The 20,117-nt window shown below is 37.3% G+C and overlaps 1 protein-coding gene across 3 annotated transcripts in view; it reads right to left on the bottom strand.

Moving 5' to 3' along the window:
- The window catches only part of ANO10 (anoctamin 10), a 230,588-nt gene that overhangs the window by 136,132 nt on the left and 74,339 nt on the right, over window positions 1-20,117 (bottom strand). For all 3 annotated transcript variants that reach the window (XM_049863252.1, XM_049863253.1, XM_049863250.1), the window contains exon 11: window positions 18,399-18,527. In XM_049863252.1, the coding sequence (XP_049719209.1) occupies window positions 18,399-18,527 (129 nt within the window). The remainder of the gene's footprint in view (window positions 1-18,398; window positions 18,528-20,117) is intronic.

Consider the following 20,117-nt stretch of genomic DNA (forward strand, 5'->3'; position numbering starts at 1 on the left):
CAAAGGTTTCAGCAACCATGTGAAGGCTGAATTAAGAAAAAGGCAACTTAAAAATCGTAGGAAAGCTTTGTGGTGTTTTTCTTGTCCTTCCCCCACCCCTTCCCTAACTTGGTGGCAGTTTTAAAGATGGCAGCCCTTGTTCCCAGTGTAGGACTCTGGTGCCTGGTTCCAGAGGGAGCTGAACAGATCTTATTTGCAAATTACTGTATTTGTATGTTTTAATCTATCTGAAGGACTCACGCAAGGTGCTTACCTCTGTTTCATCTAACTCAGAAACCACTCAGGGCACAAAAGCCATGGGTGCTGCTTGAAAACACTGTAAAGCCAACAAAAACCTGCAGCCACTTGAGGCAAAAGATTATTACTGAGACATACAACAGACTGCCTAAAGCCTAGGAGGAAGAGCCAGGGAGAGAGTTTCATTAGGAAATTAGGGCATTTAAAACTTCCTACATATTGTGGGAAATTTAGAAAGCTATGTGCATGCCCAGTACAGGATATAGGCTAGAAAGCATCTGAAAAGACTCTAAGCTTTCACAACTGGCTGATCTCTAGGCTCAGTGCAAGAAGGGAGTGAAGACCAAGGCAGAGTTGTCTATTCAAGTCCTTTACCCATTTTATGATTGGGTTATTTGTCTTTTTGTTGTTAAATTGTCTAAGTTTTATTTATATTTTGGTTATTAAATTCTTATCAGGTATATGGTTTCTGAAGACATGGCAGAGTTGTAAATGATCTGGCTAAGTGTTAAAGGACTAACCCAGCACAGGTCAATCCACAATGACTGGGAGAAATGTTTTGTTTTGTTTTGAGCTCCTGGAGTTCAAGGAAAGCTCTGTCAAAACACTACATGAACACAAGCTAAGCCTTTAATTATCAAGAATAGCAACACCTTTTGAAAGAGAAAAATGTGATTTCCAGAGTTATCACATTATAATATTTAAATGCCCAGTTTTTAACAACAACAAAAAAAAAAAACCACTAAGCATATGGAGAAACAGAAAAACATTGCCCAGTTAAAGGGGAAAAAACAAACTGACAGAAACCATTCCTGAGGAAGCCCAGATATTGGACTCACTAGACAAAGACTTTAAAAAATAATTGTCTTAAATATGGTCAAAGAGCTAAAGAAAAACATGAATAAAGAGCTAAAGTAAGCCAGAAAAATGATGTATGACCAAAATGAGATTACCAATAAAGGAATAGAGACTATAAAAAAGAAACCAAACAGAACTTCTGGACCTGAAAAGTACAGTAACTGAAATGAAAATATTTATTGAAGAGAGTTGACATCAGATTTGAACAGACAGAAAAAAGAATCCATGAACTGGAAAACAGAACAAATGAATTATCCAGACTGAGGAGTAAAAAGAAAAAAGAACGTGGAAAAGTCAATAGAGCCTAAGGGACCTGTTGGACTCCATCAAGCAGACTAACAAATGCATTCTGGGAATCCCAGAAGGAGAAGAGTGAAACCTAAATAAATAGAAAGACATCCTGTGTTCATGGATTGGGAGACTTAATATAAAAGCAATATAAGAGTCAATACAATCCCTACCAAAATCTCAAAGGTGTTTTTTGCAGAATTGGAAAAATCTATCTTAAATGTCATATCAAATTTCCAAAGACCCAGAATAACCAAAACAATCTTGAAAAAGAAGAATTAAGTTGGAGGACTCACACTTCTGATTTCAAAACTTACTACAAAGCTACATTAATCAAAACACTGAGGTACTCACAAAGGACAGACACATAGACCAGTGGAACAGAACTAAGAGCCCCAAAATAAATCCTCACACCTGTGGTCACCTGGTTTTCCACAAAGGTGTCAAGACCATTCAATAAGGGAAAGTACAGTCTCTTCAACAAATGGTGCTGGGAAAACTGGATATCCACATGCAAAAGAATGAAATTGGACTCTCATCTCACACCATATACAAAATTTAACTCAAAATGGATCAAAAAACCTAAATTTAAGAGCTAAAGATTTAAAGCTTTTAGAAAAAAACATAGGGCCAAATCTTCACGACCTTGGATTTGGCAATGGTTTCTTAAATAGGACACCAAAAGCAGAGGCATCAAAAGAAAAAGTTGAATAAATTAGACTTCATTAAAATTAAAAAACTTTTATGCACCAAAGGACACTATCACGATAGTAAAAAGACAACACAGAAAATGGGAGAAAATGTTTGCAAACCATATATTCGATAAGAATTTTTATATCCAGAATATATAAAGAACTCCTACAACTCAACAACAAAGTGACAAATAACTCAATGAAAAAGTGGGAAAAGGCTACAATAGTCATTTCCCCAAAGAAGATAAACAAATGGTTGATAAGCACATGAAAAGATGTCCAGCATCATTAGTCATTACAGAAATGCAAATCAAAACCACAATCAGATACCACTTCACACCCACTCTAGTGGATATCATCAAAATGACAGCTAACAAGTGCTGGTGAGGATGTGGAGAACTTGGAATTCTCACACATTACTGTGGGGAACATAAAATGGTAGCCACTATGGAAAATGGTTGACAGTTCCTCAAGAAGCTAAATATAGAATTATCATATGATCCATTATTTCCACTCCTAGGTATATACTTAAACAGATATTTGTATGTGAATGTTAACAGCCAAATGTGGGAACAACCCAAGTGTCTATCAATAAATAAGTGGATAAATGAAACTGGCTCTAAACATACAATGGAGTATTATTCAGCCATAAAAAATAATAATAATAAAGTTCTGATACATGAAGATACTACACTAAGTGAAACAAGCCAGACACAAAACAACAAATATACTGTTCCACTTAAAATAAAATATCTAGAGTAGGCAAACGGATAGACACTAAGTAGATGAGAGTTTACCAGGGGCTGAAGAGAGGGGAAATTGGAGAGTTATTGCTCAATGGGTATAGAATTTTTGTTTGGAGTGATGAAAAATTGGAAATAGTGGTGATGGTTGCACAACATTTTTAATGGAATTAATGCCATTGAACTGTACACTTAAAATGGTTAAAATGACAAAATTTATATGTGTGTGTGTGTATATACATATATAATCTCCACAATAATAAAAAAATTTAAATAGTATTAGAGAGTTCTGGGTTTCCACAGGATAAGAGAGTCACCAAATTCCAAATCTCTCCACATATCTTTTAAAAAACCAGATCAATAAGGGGAACACATGAAGCTATCCATCACTCATGCTTACTATATAACTAGGAGACAGGGAATACCATGAATTTCATGTTGCATGAAAATAGGAAATAAACACTCAAATCCAGCAAGACCAGCTCCAGAGCCCACATCTTAGTGGTAAGTCAGAGCAGATACTGAGAAAAAAAGCGGAGAGGGGAATGGAAGTCTAGGGATGTTGGAACACAGACAAAATCACACCCAGAAAGAGAAATTTCCATCTTGACTGAGAACGCACTGAGAACAGGTTTAAGACCTGGGGTATCAGAATCTCCTGGAGAATCAAAAGGATAGGGCTTGAAAGTGCACAGAATCAGAGGTGGTAGTCTTAGGAAACACTATTTCTGGAGGGATTACCTTGAAGGTGGAGGCAAGCCCTGAAGACTGGCAATTATGGAAAAAAGAAAACAAGAGTAAGAAATTTAGATTGCTACAGAAATAAACACAATCCCCACACCTTTCACCACAAAGAAGGTACTCACTAAAGAAACGACACTGTATTATACCAGCAGAAGGGAGCATTCTTCAACAAAGAAACTGAGTAAGTCATCCAAATCTCTTATCATGCAACTAGAACTACTATTACTGCTCCAGGAAAATTATACATTTCAAAATGAACAAAAACAACAGACCACATCCATACAAAGTTACTATAAGACTAAAAGAGATATTCCGGATCAAGGTATTTCAGTTTGGGGTTTTGTTCCTCCAACAAAATAAAAATACATACATATATACATCAAAGAAACAAACAATAACCAACCAAACAAACAAGACATGAACCGGATAAAAATTACAAGTCAATATCCAGCCCGGAATTAAATAACCTTAAATAAGCATTCATAAATTTGAAAACAAAAACAGAAAACCTTCGAATTAGAACTAGAAAAACGCAGAACAGAAATGTCAAACAAACAGAAAGATGTCAAATGACAGTGACTGAACTTAGTAAAGAAACTGAAGAGAAAGACAAATTTATCTTAGAAATGAAGATTAATTTACAAAGTGGCCAAGAGGGAATGGCTACAAATGAAAATATAATAAGTGACATTAAGGAAAGGCTTGAAAAGCAAAGAGGAAAAAAATACAATAAATAAAGATATAAAAATGAAAGAAAATGACTGATGGGAAGACAAGCAGGAAAGATCCCACATACATATAACTGGAGACCTTGGAGACAGACGAAACAATGGAACAGCACTAATATTAAAACCTATAATTTCGGGTTTTTTTTTTGGTCATAATTAAAGAAAACTTCCCAGAAATATACCGAGGACCTGAAGCTTCATTTGAAAGGTCCCACTGTGTATTTGGGAAAGTTTATCTGAAATAGTCAACTCTGAGATATATGCCAGTAAAACTATTCAATTTTAAAGATAAAAAAAAAGGTAATACAAACCTCTAGGCCTCCAAGCAAAACAATCGAGACACTTATTTACAAGAGAAGGAAAATAAAACTGGTACCAAACTCTGACAGCAACAAATCAGGACAACAGTGGAATGGCACTTTCAAGAAACTTTAAGAAATCTGAACCAAATTTTGTACCCAGTCAAGCTGTCTTCCAATCATCAATGTTACAGAAAAAAAAAAAAAAAAAACCTTCTAAACATTCAAGAACTTAAGGACTCTTCCTGAAGAATGTTCTGCTACTCGAACTGCACAGTTTTCTAATCCTTATCCCTTGCACAATTCTTTTCTGGAAACTACTCCATTCTGAATGTAAACTGATCTCTTTCAGAAGTGGGAGACTTGCCTTTTCCTAAACTTTCTGGGACAGAAAGCAGGTTAGGTTAACCCCTGTAAGACCTTAAACTAATGCAAAATAATACGAGAAAAATGGTTGTTGACAAAGTCATATTTAAATAATTATGTACTAATCATTAATTCTGAGGCACAGTGTTATTTGACAGGGTCCTGGTGGTACAGTGGTTAAGCGTTTGGCTCCTAGTCAAAAGGTCAGCAATTCGAATTCCTCAGATGCTCCTTGCAGGCCCTATGGGGCAGTTCTACTCTGTTGTATACAGTTGCTATGAGTCGGAATCAACTCAATGGCAACAGGTTTGGTTTTGGTTTTGGGTCATTCAACAAAACATATATTTCCCATTAATTGACAAGCTTTAAAGCCAACTCCCTAATTCAGTACTCCCCAAGGACAAAAGCAGCCCATTTAGGTGGCACTGTTGGGACCAGTGGAGCCTTGGTTGCTCAGTGGTTAAGAACTCGGCTGCTAACCAAAAAGTCGGCTGTTCAAATCCACCAGCTGCTCCTTCGAAACCCTATGGGGCAGCTCTGCGCCATCCTATAGGGTCACTAGGAGTCGGAATCGACTCAACAGCAAAGGGTTTGGTGGTGGTGTTTTTTTTTAAATTGGGACCAGTAATTTCTCAGTTAATAAAAAAAAAAATTAGCTAAAATGGGAAATCATAAAAAAGTCTCTCTTTAGTATTTTATCTCAGCAAATATTTAAAAGTACATTTACTTGTAAATTCTTTTATATAGGGCCAAGGCCTTCCCTGTGATTAGCATCTGGTGTTGGAGTCACCCACTGCCTTCCATGCATAAATAATACCCATAAGACAATGTCTAAGCTTCTCAGGTTTGTTTTCTTTAAAGAAGAGTGAAAACTTAAAAGACACTTGTGAAGCAATGTGAAAACAGAATCTGGAAGCTGTCCATATTTTATGATCTCTCCCCAGTCTTTCATAATTGCCTTGTCTTTATCCAATCTGAGAGCAATTTGTCTTTATGGAGTCTTTCCAAAGGTTTTCACAGAAATGTAGGCTCTATCTGTTTTAACACACACATTTCATCACTTTTCATTCCATTTAATTAAATTATGCCAATTACAGTAACAAAAATACCACATATAAACAGACTTGGGAACAAAATGCCTCTTGGTGAGCACTTAACTCAGTGAGTGGATGTCTTAGGCTGGGTTCTCTACAGAAGCAAAACCGGTGATGCATATACATATAAATATGTATATAAAAACCAAAAAACCAAACCCATTGCCAGTGAGTCAATTCTGACTCATAGCGAACCTATAGGACAGAGTAGAACTGCCCCATAGGGTTTCCAAGGAACGACTGACTTGTGGATTTGAACTGCCAACCTTTTGGTTAGCAGCCTAGCTCTTAACTGCTGCACCAGCACGGCTCCAAATATATATAGAGATTTATTTCAAGGAAACTACTCACACAGTTGTGGAGGTGGCAAGTCCCAAATCTGTGGGGTCAGGTGTCAGGTTTCTCCTGGCTTACATGGTTATGGGGGCTGATGAACCCAAAACTGGCAGGTCAGGAGGCAGGCTGCTGGCTCACATTCCAAGAACCACAGGTCAGAGGATGGTGGGTCAGATGCAGGATCAAGATAAACAGCAGGCTTTGCCAGAACATGCATACATACTGTATGCAGGCCACACCCTTTCAATAATTGGTTGTTCACATCAGATCACAAAATGGAGGATGATTACGTAACATCTGCCAAACCACTGAGAATCATGCCTAGCCAAGTTGACACATAACCTTAACCATCACAGTGGACTTCTGCCTCGTTGCCTCCACCCTCACCCCACCCAGTAAGGGCCTCTGCCAGTTAGGGCATTGCAAGAAGGGAAAGGAAAGGCCTGGGTCATCTGGTGAAGGAGGTCAGAAAACAAGGCTCTACTGCACTGTAATTTATCTCGAGGACAGTTCTGTGCTCTCTATCTGACAGCATATCCAGAGCCAGGAATGTATTTTAGTCAAGCCTGGCGTATTTTAAGCATGCAACACATATATATTCAACAAAAGAATTTCCCTTGACTGACACCATTAGGAAGACACACAAAAAAAACATTTTACTTGGATGAAAACTGAAGAAGCAGACAGTTGTAGAAAGACCAAGAGATTACCAAAATTATCAGAGGATGAAAAGGAAAAAAAAAAAACCCAGTTGAATAATTCTATTCAGAAGTATCCTATTCCAAAAGATGAAAAACTTATTTACTCTTCCAGGAACCCAACACATGCCCAACACTGGGAAGTAGTGACCAGATGAATAAATTGGTTGGTTGTGGTTCTTTCCTAGAGTTTTTAAACTGAATTCTCTGAATTTAATCAAACCTTTCAATTAGGTGAAGAGGCCTCTATAGAAGCAGATTTTTTTTTTTTCTTTTCTGAAACAACAATGACAAGAATAAGTAACAAAGCTTGAATACTTACTCTTGCCAGGCACTGGTGTAAGCATACTGCATGCATTTAATCCTCATAACAATTGTAGGAAGTAGGTACTGAACTCATTCAAAGGCAGTCAATGGTATAACCAGGATTTGAACCCAGAGCCCATGTTCTTAACCACTATACATACTGCCTAACATAGTTCACCTTTTCTTATATGTAATTTTAATATTTTGCCTAAGGGTTTCATCAGTATATTATGTCCCAAAGGTACGACATCAAAGTCTTCTCTATCAGTCTGAGACTAGCTTAAAATAATCCAGTGAGCAAGTAGGTAGAGTATGGATGAAACGAGATTAGCCAGGAGCTGGTAACTGTTGCAGATGGGTATGAGATCACAAAGGTTCATTATACTGGTCTCTACTTTTGTGTATGTTTAAAAGTTTCCATAATAAACATTACAAATGGGTGAATTAAAAAAAAAAAAGTCTTCTCAAAAGACAGGGAACAGAGAGAGAGAACATAAATGTGGTGTTAAAAATTGGTGAATTCTGATAAGGGGTATATGGGAATTCTCTGTATTATTCTTGAAACTTTTTTGTACCTGTGAAACTATTTTTTAAAAATAGGAAAAATAAACCTTGTGAGTCACAGCCCCAAAGAACCCGAGAGGCTCGGTGAGTCAGAGAAACCTTCAGTCATTAAAAATAGCTGAGAATCAATTGTTTCTAAGCAGATCTGGGGGGGAGGTGTTGGGGGCAACAAAACATGATAACGTAAAATCTTTTTAAGAAACTGCAATTAAATGATATTTTCAAAACTATCAGTTTAGCAAGCATGGTGCAGACAGGCTTGCTGGTCACAAGAACCAAAGGTTTAGAAACTCAGGGTGATTTCTGGGGTAAGTCATTCATTCATTTTCACCTTAGGAGTAAAGAACAACTTCAGTAGGTTAATTGTTAGCATTTAGTATGTCTAATGTGGGCATTTTGCCAGGTTCAGAATTATTGGAAAACTGTGTATGCATTTAATGTTAAAATGAAATATCTAACATTTGGAGGATTTTAGACCACTTCTCTTTTTTTGGAATTGGAAATTTTTGTGTAATTCTTCATTTAAAGTAGTGATCCTTTGCTTGAAATTATACCAAGGAAGTGAAATAAATTCGTCTCAAAAGTGAGGGTAGATTACCTAAGGAAAAGTATTTGGATATTGATTTAATCCTGCAGGCTGAACTTTATGACATTGGTGATATTTTAGCATTTTTAACCTACAAAAATGTCATTTTCCTACTGTTTCGCTAATAGATTGGTAGGCTATTCTCTTGGTCAGCCTCTAAGAAATTTCTGTAACTCTCTTACAAATAAAAGTAGTGTTCAGGTGTCATCAGCTTTTAAAAAAAAAAAATTTTTTTTTTTTTAGCTTTTAAAGGCAACGCTAAAACAAAACAAAGTCAAACAAGCCCGTTGCCCTTGAGTGGATTCCGACGCCTAGTAGCCCTACACGACAGAGGAGAACTGCCCCATAGGGTTTCCAAGGCTGTAAATCTTTACGGAGGCAGACTGCCACATCTTTCTCCCACGGAGCAGCTGGTGGGTTGGAGTCACTGACCTTTCAATTAGCAGCCTAGCGCTTGGCCACTGTGCCACCATGCAACATGCAACACTAGGTGGCAGTAAAAACACAAAAGTTGTGACATAGGATGCTGAGTTCTCAGCATATACTAATGAACATTTTTGCCATTACTCAATTTTATGCGACACTAAATGAAGCTTTCAAAAAATCTCCGAAGAATCAAAAACCTAAATAAAAATTAAAGTTTTCTGGCTGTAGGAATGTGACCCAGAAAGGCTATTTAAACAATATACTCACAATTTGTGAGGTTTTATTAAATGGAAGTAGTTTTAACTTGAGCAGGGTAGAAAATTGAGTTAAACTATGAAAAATTGTGAAAGAAAATGGTCTTAAAATATTTACACACGCCCAGTGTCCCAACAAAATATATTCCCAATTTATTTAAATATATTTTAACAAGTCAATGGATAGATGTTAGCCAATACACGTTTTGGATACTTCAAGGTCAACATGCAAGGGTCAACGAATGGTTAATATATATATATGTTGATATATCATCTAAAAAATGTATATACTTTATCCGATATCCTTGATATATATTTATTGTACCTTGCCAGAGAATATACTGTAGGTCGAAGAAGATAAGAGAACTTAAATTTAAAAGTGTTATTTCACAGTTGAGGTTGTTTGAGATGTATTTTTAATTTGAACAATTGTCTAAACATTAGATCTTTCTTAATATGTAAATTATGCGAACACTAATACCCAACATCAATTTTCTAAAACTTACATTTTTAAAGTCGTACTTTGTTAACAAATTCTAATTGCCTAAATGTATTTTAGATGTCACTTAATTTAGAGAAAGAGACTTCAAAATAAACATCTCAGTTGTCTTTTTTCATCAAGAAGTTCATATATATATTCATGGCTTCTATTTCATGGCTTTTTTTAATCACGGATATTTCTACACTTCTACAGATCATGAACAAACATCTAAAAGCGCAGCGTGCTATTTTCTAATATCCTAGTAGGTAAAACTTTTTTTTTTTTTTAACACAATAAATGCTAACACTTTTCTTGACTATAGGAAAAAAATAGAGGGTAAAATAGAATTTTATTTTAAAATTAATTTTAAGGTTCTGTTTCCTTATCTGAAAATACACTTGCAGACCAAACAGACCCACTCACAGACAGAAACATGTTGATGTGAGCCTCTGGTGACTTTGATAAATCTTCTCTAACATTCTGGATTCGAGTGGCAGCACGACTTTGCAAACTTCTATGGAACTAAACCAAAAACTCCTGTTTTCGAATTTATTTGTAAACTTTTCTACATTTTGGATTCATTACAAGACCAGATGGCATTCAGCTAAGGTCTCAGGAACACTAGAATAAAATTAGTTAACTTAGTAATTTTGGGTTACTTCTAACACTTTTTCTGAGCTTGATTTTGTTCTGACACAGAAAATTCTCTATTTTGAAACCAAAGCGAAGGTCCTCACAAATGTACTGAAGACAAAAAACTAAAAACAAAGAAATCTTCAAATTTATTGCCACAGTAGAAAAAAGGGACTTATTTTGATACCAATCTGTGCCAATATATCCCAGCTTTTGAGCAATAGTTAACCTAACAATGTATCATAAAATAAACCATAGGTACTGTAAGCACGTTAAAACAAATACACACCAAAAACAATCACTCTTAACAAGAATTTATCCTTGGAAATTAAGGGAAGGAGCCCTGGTCCTGCAGTGCTTAAGAGCTACGGCTGCTAACCAAAAGGTCAGCAGTTCAAATCCACCAGGCGCTCCTTGGAAACCCTATGGGGCAGTTCCACCCTGTCCTATAGGGTCGCTATGAGTCGGAATCAACTCAACAGCAATGGGTTTTTTTTTTTTCAACCAAAGGAAATGCTTCTTTGTTTAGAGGTATAAGTCTGGCAGGGATTCAGATAGCCTAAAACTTTGCTTCTGTCAAAATTACAGCCATCCTTAAACCAAAAATATCCCCCGAAGGCTTCTCATAACTCGACAATAGTTTCGCTTAACTAGTGAAAAATGTCTGCCTTGAGCATTATGTTCTTTTAAGAACTATCTATATGGGATCAAATTGACCAAAAGCAACTCATAAGATCAGATGGGAACCTTAGGGGGCAGTGAGTTTATGTTAATGGGGGAGGAAAAACTCAAAAAAGGCGGGTGAAAATGGTTGCACAACCTGAAGAATGTGATCAGTCACTGAACTGTACATGTAGAAACTATTGACTCAGTGTATGCTTTGCTGTGTATATTTTCAGCAACAACAAAATGAATAAAATAAAAAGTTACACCCAAGAAAACCCTATGAAGCAGTTCTACTCTGTCACATGAGGTCACTGTAAGTCGAAATTGACTTCACGGCACCCAACAACAAAACCTTATTGGCATTTTGGCCTTGTGGATTAATTTTAGCCTGAAAAATACCTCTCACCTATGTCACAATTGACTGCTGTGATTTTGTCGGTCACCCCTTAGGTTGCCAGGTACCTCTAACTTATGTCCTAGGAGTAGATTATAATGGGGGCAGAAGTCAGCGGGAAGTCTCCAACAGCATGGATGAAACTGCCCTCTGCTACTGCTCTGGGAAATCAGAACAAAGCCACATCCAAGCTTTTCCAAAATATGTTATGGGGGGGTCACCGAAGGAAGAAGGTGAAGACAGCAGGGTCTGCTACTTTCAGATGAAATTCATGATTACATATTCATGACCATTTCCTCCTCCAACCTTGGCATAAAGTGTGTATATGAATAAATATCTAATTACATATGTACGTGGGTGCATGCATGCGTGTGTGTATGTAAAATATGCACATCTCAACTATATTAAGAAGTAAAGTCCTTGAGGACAAAAATAAAAAGGTGGCTTTGTCTTTCCATAGCATCAGATTCAGTTACCATGCACATAGCTGTTCTCAATATGGAATGTAATTTAATTAAAGAATACAAAGGGTGAGCACTTGCCACTTCATAAGAAGAACTTTAAAATGTCATAGACCAACAAATATAATCATATAATTACTACTGAATATAAATGTAACAAAAGATGAATAATATCTACTTTTCCTTTTAAATAAAAATACTGAAATTCCCATTTTTTTTTTTAATGAGCCTAATTTGCTAATTCAACATTCATCCAAACACTGAACTACAGACCTACTATGTGCTAGTCACTATTCCAGAGGGTGGTTTTATGTACTGAGATAGAAAAGTAGACATGACCCTACCCTCAGGAAGCTAACAGTCCAGAAGTTAAACACACAAACCTACAAGTAAGTGCCTGGCTTGTGAATGGGATAAATGCCATGAAGGGAAAGAACACAAGGCTTAGTGAGAGACTGACAGAAGAGACTTAATTGAGGTGGAGGAGTCAGAAAGGCCTGAGAGTCACAGAGAAATCTAATAAAAGAATAAAAGTGAGCTAATCAGGTCCAAAGAGAGGGCTTCCCACGTACAAATGTCCCAAGTCAAAAATTAAAAAAAAAAAAAAGATTAGTAAACAAGATAGTGAGGACTTCTGCTTCCAGGAAGATAAAGAAATACTTTTCACCATTCCTCCTGCTAAGTACAACTAAAAACACTACATGCAACATTGACATTGCTGTCGAGTCAATTCCAATTCATAGCGACCCTATAGGACAGAGAAGAACTGCCCCATAGGACTTCTAAGGAGCGGCTGGTGCATTCAAAGTGCTGGCCTTTTGATTAGCATCCAAACACTTAAACATTGCTCTACCAGGGCCCCAATATGTAATATGTTGTTGTTGTTATGTGCCGTCGAGTTGGTTCCGACTCATAGCAACTCTGTGCACAACAGAATGAAACACTGCCCGGTCCTAAGCCATCCTTACAGTCAGTGTTATGCTTGAGCTCATTGTTGCAGCCACTGTGTCAATCCACCTCGTTGAGGGTCTTCCTCTTTTCCACTGACCCTGTACTCTGCCTAGCATGATGTCCTTCTCCAGGGACTCATCCCTCCTGACAACATGTCCAAAACATATAAGATGCAGTCTCGCCATCCTTGCTTCTAAGGAGCATTCTGGTTGTACTTCTTCCAAGACAGATTTGTGCGTTCTTTTGGCAGTCCATGGTACTTTCAATATTCTTTGCCAACACCACAATTCAAAGGTATCAATTCCTTTTTGGTCTTCCTTATCTATTGTCCAGCTTTCACATGCATATGATGCAATTGAAAATACCATGGCTTCGGTCAGGCGCACCTTAGTCTTCAAGGGGACCTCTTTGCTCTTCAACACTTTAAAGAGGTCCTTTGCAGCAAGTTTACCCAATGCAATGTGTCTTTTGATTTCTTAACTGCTGTTTCCATGGCTGTTGATTGTGGATCCAAGTAAAATGAAATCCTTGACAACTTCAATCTTTTCTCCATTTATCATGATGTTGCTCATTGCTCCAGTTGTGAGGATTTTTGTTTTATGCTGAGGTGCAGTCCATACTGAAGGCTGTGGTCTTTGATCTTCATCAGTAAGTGCTTCAAGTCCTTTTCACTTTCAGCAAGCAAGGTGTGTCATCTCCATAACGCAGGTTGTTAATGAGTCTTCCTCCAATCCTGATGCCCTGTTCCTCTTCATATACTCCAGCTTCTCATATTATTTGCTCAGCATACAGATTGAATACAACCCTGACACACACCTTTCCTGACTTTAAACCAATCAGTATCCCGTTGTTCTGTCTGAACAACTGCCTCTTGATCTATGTAAAGGCTCCTCATGAGCACAGTTAAGTGTTCTGGAATCCCCATTCTATATGTAATATATATACATATATATTAGACACACATATACAAATTATATATATAATAGATATATACATATGCATACATATGGATAATACAAAATTTATAATATATAAATGGACATTATATGTAAAATAAGCATAAGAAGACTCTGAAGGTAGAGAAAAGAAAGCAAGCCAGGTAGGACCCTTGAGACTCAGAGAACAACATGACACTGAGTTTCTTGGGTTTTGTTTTTTACCTCATATATCCGAGACCGGGTGCTGGAGAAGCGAGCAGCCCAGAAACGCCAATGAGCACATACCACAGTACAAAAAAGCCCCAAGAAAAGCCTTCCCTCTCTAGCCAAAGGACCAGGACAGGAGCAGTCTAGAAAGCCAGAAACAAGCATTTTAGACAATAACCGCTCTACTCCAGCCAAATACCACAGAAAAAACTGTAGCCCTATACCCACCTATGCCAGCAAATGCCTAGAGGAGAGCCTAGACTTACACCCTTGCCAGGCTGTAACAAGGTACTTCAACACACCCACCAAAGCGTGTCAGAGAAGGCTGATTAGGGACACTGAAATTCTATCCCTCTTGGGTGATAAGAAGGCCCCCTGCAATCTTATCAGTGGCAATCATGTGGGGACCCTGGATTTTTATCCCTACCCAGCATTAATGAAGCCTCCCTCCCTCTTCCTGCTGGGTGGGTATCAGAGGAGCCCTAGCAGAGAGTCAGGACTTTCACCACCATTTAGCAGTACAGAGGCCAGGCCCCTGACACAATGACAGTGAAGGTCACATTGGGAGCAGAAACAAAGCACTCCTGCACTCCCCTCCCCACTGCCCCAAGCTAGTGTGGTATCACTGGAAGCCTAGTGGGAATCTGGAACTTCCACCACACCCGGCAGTAACAAACAGCCTCTCCTTCCCCATGTCAATGGAGGCTGAGTAGGGAACCTGGACTTGCACTGCCAACTGGGAGCAACAAAGCAACCTTTTCCCTTCACCCCTCCAACACACACACACACACACACAGTGTCAGGGTGGTGTTAAAGGAGACTGGCTAAAAAAACAGAAGACTTAAACAAAATTCAGGGTCTCATAACATGATACCCAACATGCTCAAGTTGAAGTTGAAAATCACGCATCATGTGGAGAACCAGGAAAACCTCGTCCTGAATGAGAAAAGACCATCAAGACACCAGTACTGAGGTGAATCAGATGTTGGCGTTATCTGTCAAGGATTTTAAAGCAGCAATCACAAAGATGCTTCACCAGTTAATTACGAATTTTTTTGGAATAAATGGAAAAATGCAAAATCCCAGCAAAGAAATAGAAATTATAAAAAGGAACCAAATAGGAATTATAGAACTAAAAAATGTAACAACAAATAAAAACTTAAGTGAATGGGTTAGGCAGAGTGGAGATGACATTGGGAAAAATCAGTGAACTTGAAGACATCAATAGAATTGTCCCAATGTGAAAAACAGAGAAAAAACAAGCTGAAAAAATTAAACAGATTCTCAGGGATGTGTGGGACAATAATAAAATATCCAGCATTCATATCATCAGAATCCCAGAGGAGAGGGGAAAGAAAACAGGGCTGAAAAAGTATTTGAAGAAATAATGGCTGAAAATCCCCAAATTTGGTGAAATACACCACATTTGATCTGAGAAGATCTAAGAAGCTGAGCACTTCTCAAACAAGATAAACCCAAAGATACCCACATGAAGACCCATCATAACAAAACTTCTGAAAACTAAAAACAAATTTCGAAAGCAGCTGAAGAAATGTGACATTACCCATAAAGGAATACTAGTTCAAATGACAGCAGATTTTTCATCTGAAACCATGGAGGCCAAATGGAAGTGGCACAGTATTTTTCAAGTGCTGAAAGAAAAGAATTGTCAACCACAAATTCTATATCCAGTGAAACTACCCTTCAGGAATGGAGGGAAAAAAAAATATTTCGGATGAAGAAAAACTAAGAGAATTTGTCACTATCAGGCCTACCCTTAATAATCACTATCAGGCCTACCCTTAAAGACTGGCTAAACTAAGTTCTTCAAACAGAAAGGAAATTATAAAAGAAAAGGTCATGTACCATTTATATAATATTCTCAAAATGACAAAATTATACGGAGGGAGACTAGACTTGTGGTTTCCAGGAATTTTAGGGCTGTTGGGGGAGGGGTAAGGGGGTGATTATAAAGTGGTAGCTTAGGAAGATTTTTGTGATGATGGAGATTTATCATGACTGCAATGGTAGTTACATGAATTTATATGTGCTATATTTTATAAAGATCTACAAAAATCTATATGTGCCATGTATCAATGTCAGTATCTTGGTTTTTTTTTTTTTATATTTTATAAAGATCTACAAAAATCTATATGTGCCATGTACCAATGTCAGTATCTTGGTTTTGATACTGCACTACAGTTATATAATGTAACTATCAGGGGAAACTGGATGGAAGGTACATGAAACCTCAGTACTATCTTTGCAACTTCCTGTGAATTATAATTATTTCAAAATAAAGAATGAAAAGAATAAAATTAAGTGAAGATTAAAAGTCACAATCATAGGCTAGCAATTTAAATTTTCTGTAGATAGCCAAAGATTTTTCTCATACTTTTTTTAATATTGACTTACTTCTGTTGTATACTAAGGGACCAGTTTAGATAATGACAGTAATCCAGCTGCTTTAATACTATGTAAAGAGACAAAAAAAAAAAAAACTTAAGAAGCATAATAGTTAGAACCTAAAGAGCAACACAAAGTGCCCCCAGAACCTGCAGATTAAGCAAATTTACGAGAACTAGATTAGCAAAATCAGTATGCAACACGAGATTAGCCATCAGCAGACTAGTCCTGTGGGTCACTAAATCTAAATCAAACAAGATCAGGCCCTGGAAGTCTGGTTAAGATATCACCAAATACAAAAGAAAGCAGTAGACTAATCGATGGTAATAGTATACAAGAAGATAGACTGAGCCAGCCAAAAATCTAGAGAAAGTGATGGCAAAATCAGAAAGTGCACAGTACTGACCTTATCCAACACTGCTGAGAAACTAACTATACCACAATGTGGCTCATGACAGAGCTCTGTTCTGTTAGGGAGCGGCGATGGTTTTCAGGATTTCCACATCTTTGAAGACTATTACACTCCCTTGCTCTGGTTCTAAATTTACCAAGAAATCTTCTGGTTACCGATTCAACTTTTACACAGACTGCGATGGTCACTGGAAAAGTATATCCTTATTGTAAATTGGAGTCCTGGTGGCACAGTGGTTAACAGCTTGGCTGCCAACCAAAAGGTCAGCAGTTTGAATCCACCAGCTGCTACTTGGAAACCCTATGGAGCAGTTCTGCTCTGTCCTACAGGGTCACTATGAGTCAGAGTTGACTCAAAGGCAACAGGTTTGGGTTTTTTGTTTTTTTTTTGTATTGTATTGTATTGTATTGTAAATTAATTAACTGGCATTCTAGTTGCTCCCTTGTGAGTTTCATTAGTTTTAAGTTCAAATCAGTCCCAAAAGCCTATATTAACTCTGAATGTACTGGCAAAGACAAGTTCCTAGATCTGCAAAGTTAAGGGTCAGATCCTAAATTAAGAAGGTACACAGTGAGCCTGGCCAGCTGGCCTCCCTTCTACCCAGGGCACCTCTGTCTTGTTTTCTCACTTCCATAGGTATTAAGTTAGCCTTGCAAATAGCTCTCCAAAATCCTGTTCAACTCACAAAATTCAGAACAGATCTGCTTTTATCTTCCAGTCCATTCTCTATCCCCTCCTATTCACCGCCTTCTAAAATCATTCTCAAAAACACGTATTCTACATGTATCATTTACCGTGATACAATTTCTATCGAATATGCTAATGGCGCAAAAAGAGCACGCAGAACATATTACTTTAGCCAACACTGGAATTGCTCAAGTCATGATTTCATTTTTTCTGAAGAGCCCTGTGTCCTGGGTATATCAATCACCACTTTATTTAAATGATCCTGCTAAATTCTACTTTAATAAATTTCCACTTTCACTGTTGTATTTTTAAAATATCTAAAATTGAAAGGTCACAATATGCCTGACAATTAAAACCATTAGCAACAAAATATTCCTGCAAATTCTTCCAATGGTCAGTGCTTAATTCTCCAGAGGTTACGGTAATCCATATTCAGAAACATGACAAACAAAATGAAAACATCGAAAGTACACAGACAGACTACTTATGCCTTGTATGTGACATTACGTTTTCCTAGACGTTACATTTTGGAACGCTAAGTATTTCACAATAAATTTCACACCTGTTGCAAATGAGACTTAATCAGACTATTACCAAAAGGTATTTCTTAAGTAGAAGTGACATTTCCCTAAAACAGACGAAAAAAATATACTAAATCTAGAGAATTCTATTTCAAATAGGATTTTTCTATTTAACACTGGACAGGACTGCTCACTGGCTGAATAATCATCTCCTTGTTTACATCTTGGTGACTGTTTTTCATCCCTGGGCAATAACCAGGAATATACTACTTTGGTCCTCTTGTCTGAACTGCTTTGATTTTTTACCAGTAAGTGCAAGTTGCTAAATTGCCAGTCACCAGGTGCCAAAGACATCGCTGCTTTAGGATAACAGAGGTATCTGATGCGGAAACTATTTAAAATTAGTTTAAATTTACACTTACCTCTACTGCCACGACAATCAGAATTAGGTCCACTTTCGAGTCTGGAAAGATTGCATTCACTTGTGGTGACATTCCAATCAGAGCACAGTTAGTGACCACAGATATAACACTCATTGTTTCAAAAGCCAACTAAGAGAAAAGAGAGGGGAAAAAAATGTGAAAATAACAAACTGCAATGACTGCTTCCATTTTTCCTCTTGTTTCTTATAATCTAAAATCAAACAGGAAACCCTGGTGGCTTAGTGGTTAAGAGTTCGGCTGCTAACCAAAAGGACAGCAGTTCAAATCCACCAGGTGCTCCCTGGAAACCCTATGAGGCAGTTCTACTCTGTCCTATAGGGTCGCTATGAGTAGGAATTGAACAAGGATGGCAAGGAAAGTCTTTCCCTAGTTTTAAATATTTCAAGTACATTTTAAACTTTTTCTCTGTCATGCCATGATTTTCTTTAGCTTAAAAAGTCACACAGTTAGAATGTATCTTAGATACCTTTGGATTGAGTATCCCAAAGCAGTGCATTATACCTTCCCATTGGAGATGGCTTAAGCACTTTCTTATTTTTAGTAAGAACTTTCTTATCCCACATAGTTTCCTATTCTCCAACACAGTAGCCTGGGCTTGTACAGATGGCATTTGAGTAGGGTTCCAAGAGAGTCAAAGCCCACAAGGTCCTCTGAGACCTAGGCTAGGAACTGGCACAATGTCACTTTCACCACGCTGCATTGTCCAAGGCAAGTCATAAAGGCAGCCTAGATTAAAAGGGTTTAAGATTCCATCTCTAGATGGGAAGGTGCGAATACAGGAAGCAGTGAATAATTGCGGCCATTTTCTTTCTTTTTTTTTTTTTTTTTTTACCACAACTACTATACAAGAACTTGCCACGTCTTCCCATTTGTTCAAGTCTTTTGTATTTTAATGTAGTCTTCATATAATTCTTGCACATTTTTGATACTTCTTAGGTATTTTTCATTTTTGTTGCAATTATAAATAGGGTTTTTACTTCCATATATCTTTAAATGGTTATTTGCATATAAGAAAACTACTTATTTCTGTATATTAATTATATAGCTTTCTATATCCTCTTATTATTTGTGGCAAATTTCCAGTTGATTCTCTGGGTTTTCCCAATCATAGAAACCAAAATCATATCATCTCCAAACACAGTTTTATCTCTTTCCTTCCAACTTTCATAGTTCTTTCTCTCATCTAATTAGGTTGATCAATAACTCCAGTACTGAACACTATAGGTGATCATGAGTATCCTTATCTTTTAATATGCTAATTGGCTCAATTCGCCATTGTCTCGTTTAATATTTTTTAAATACTTTTAAGTAAAGATGATCTACAGTTTTACCTTTTTAACCAAAATTTTTATTGAGCTAAGTTGTAAGAAATAATATAGAGAAATCCCTTTACCAGTGGGGACCTGGTAATACTTTGCAAAACCAGAGGTAATACTTTGCAATGAGAGTCCCTGGGTGGTGCAAATGGTTAATATGTTCAGCTGCTAACTGAATGGCTGGAAGTTCAAGGTCACTGGAGGCACTACAGAAGAAAGGCCTGGTGATCTACTTCAAAAAATCAGCCATTGAAAACCCTATGAAGCACAGTTCTACTCTGACACACGTGGGGTCGTCATGACAACAGCCAGTTTATAATACAATACCTCAAAAGGATATTGACAGTGATACAATCTACTAAAACTTACTTAGATTTCTCTA

Source organism: Elephas maximus, chromosome 20 (genome assembly GCF_024166365.1).
Source record: "Elephas maximus indicus isolate mEleMax1 chromosome 20, mEleMax1 primary haplotype, whole genome shotgun sequence".
Lineage (NCBI taxonomy): Eukaryota > Metazoa > Chordata > Mammalia > Proboscidea > Elephantidae > Elephas > Elephas maximus.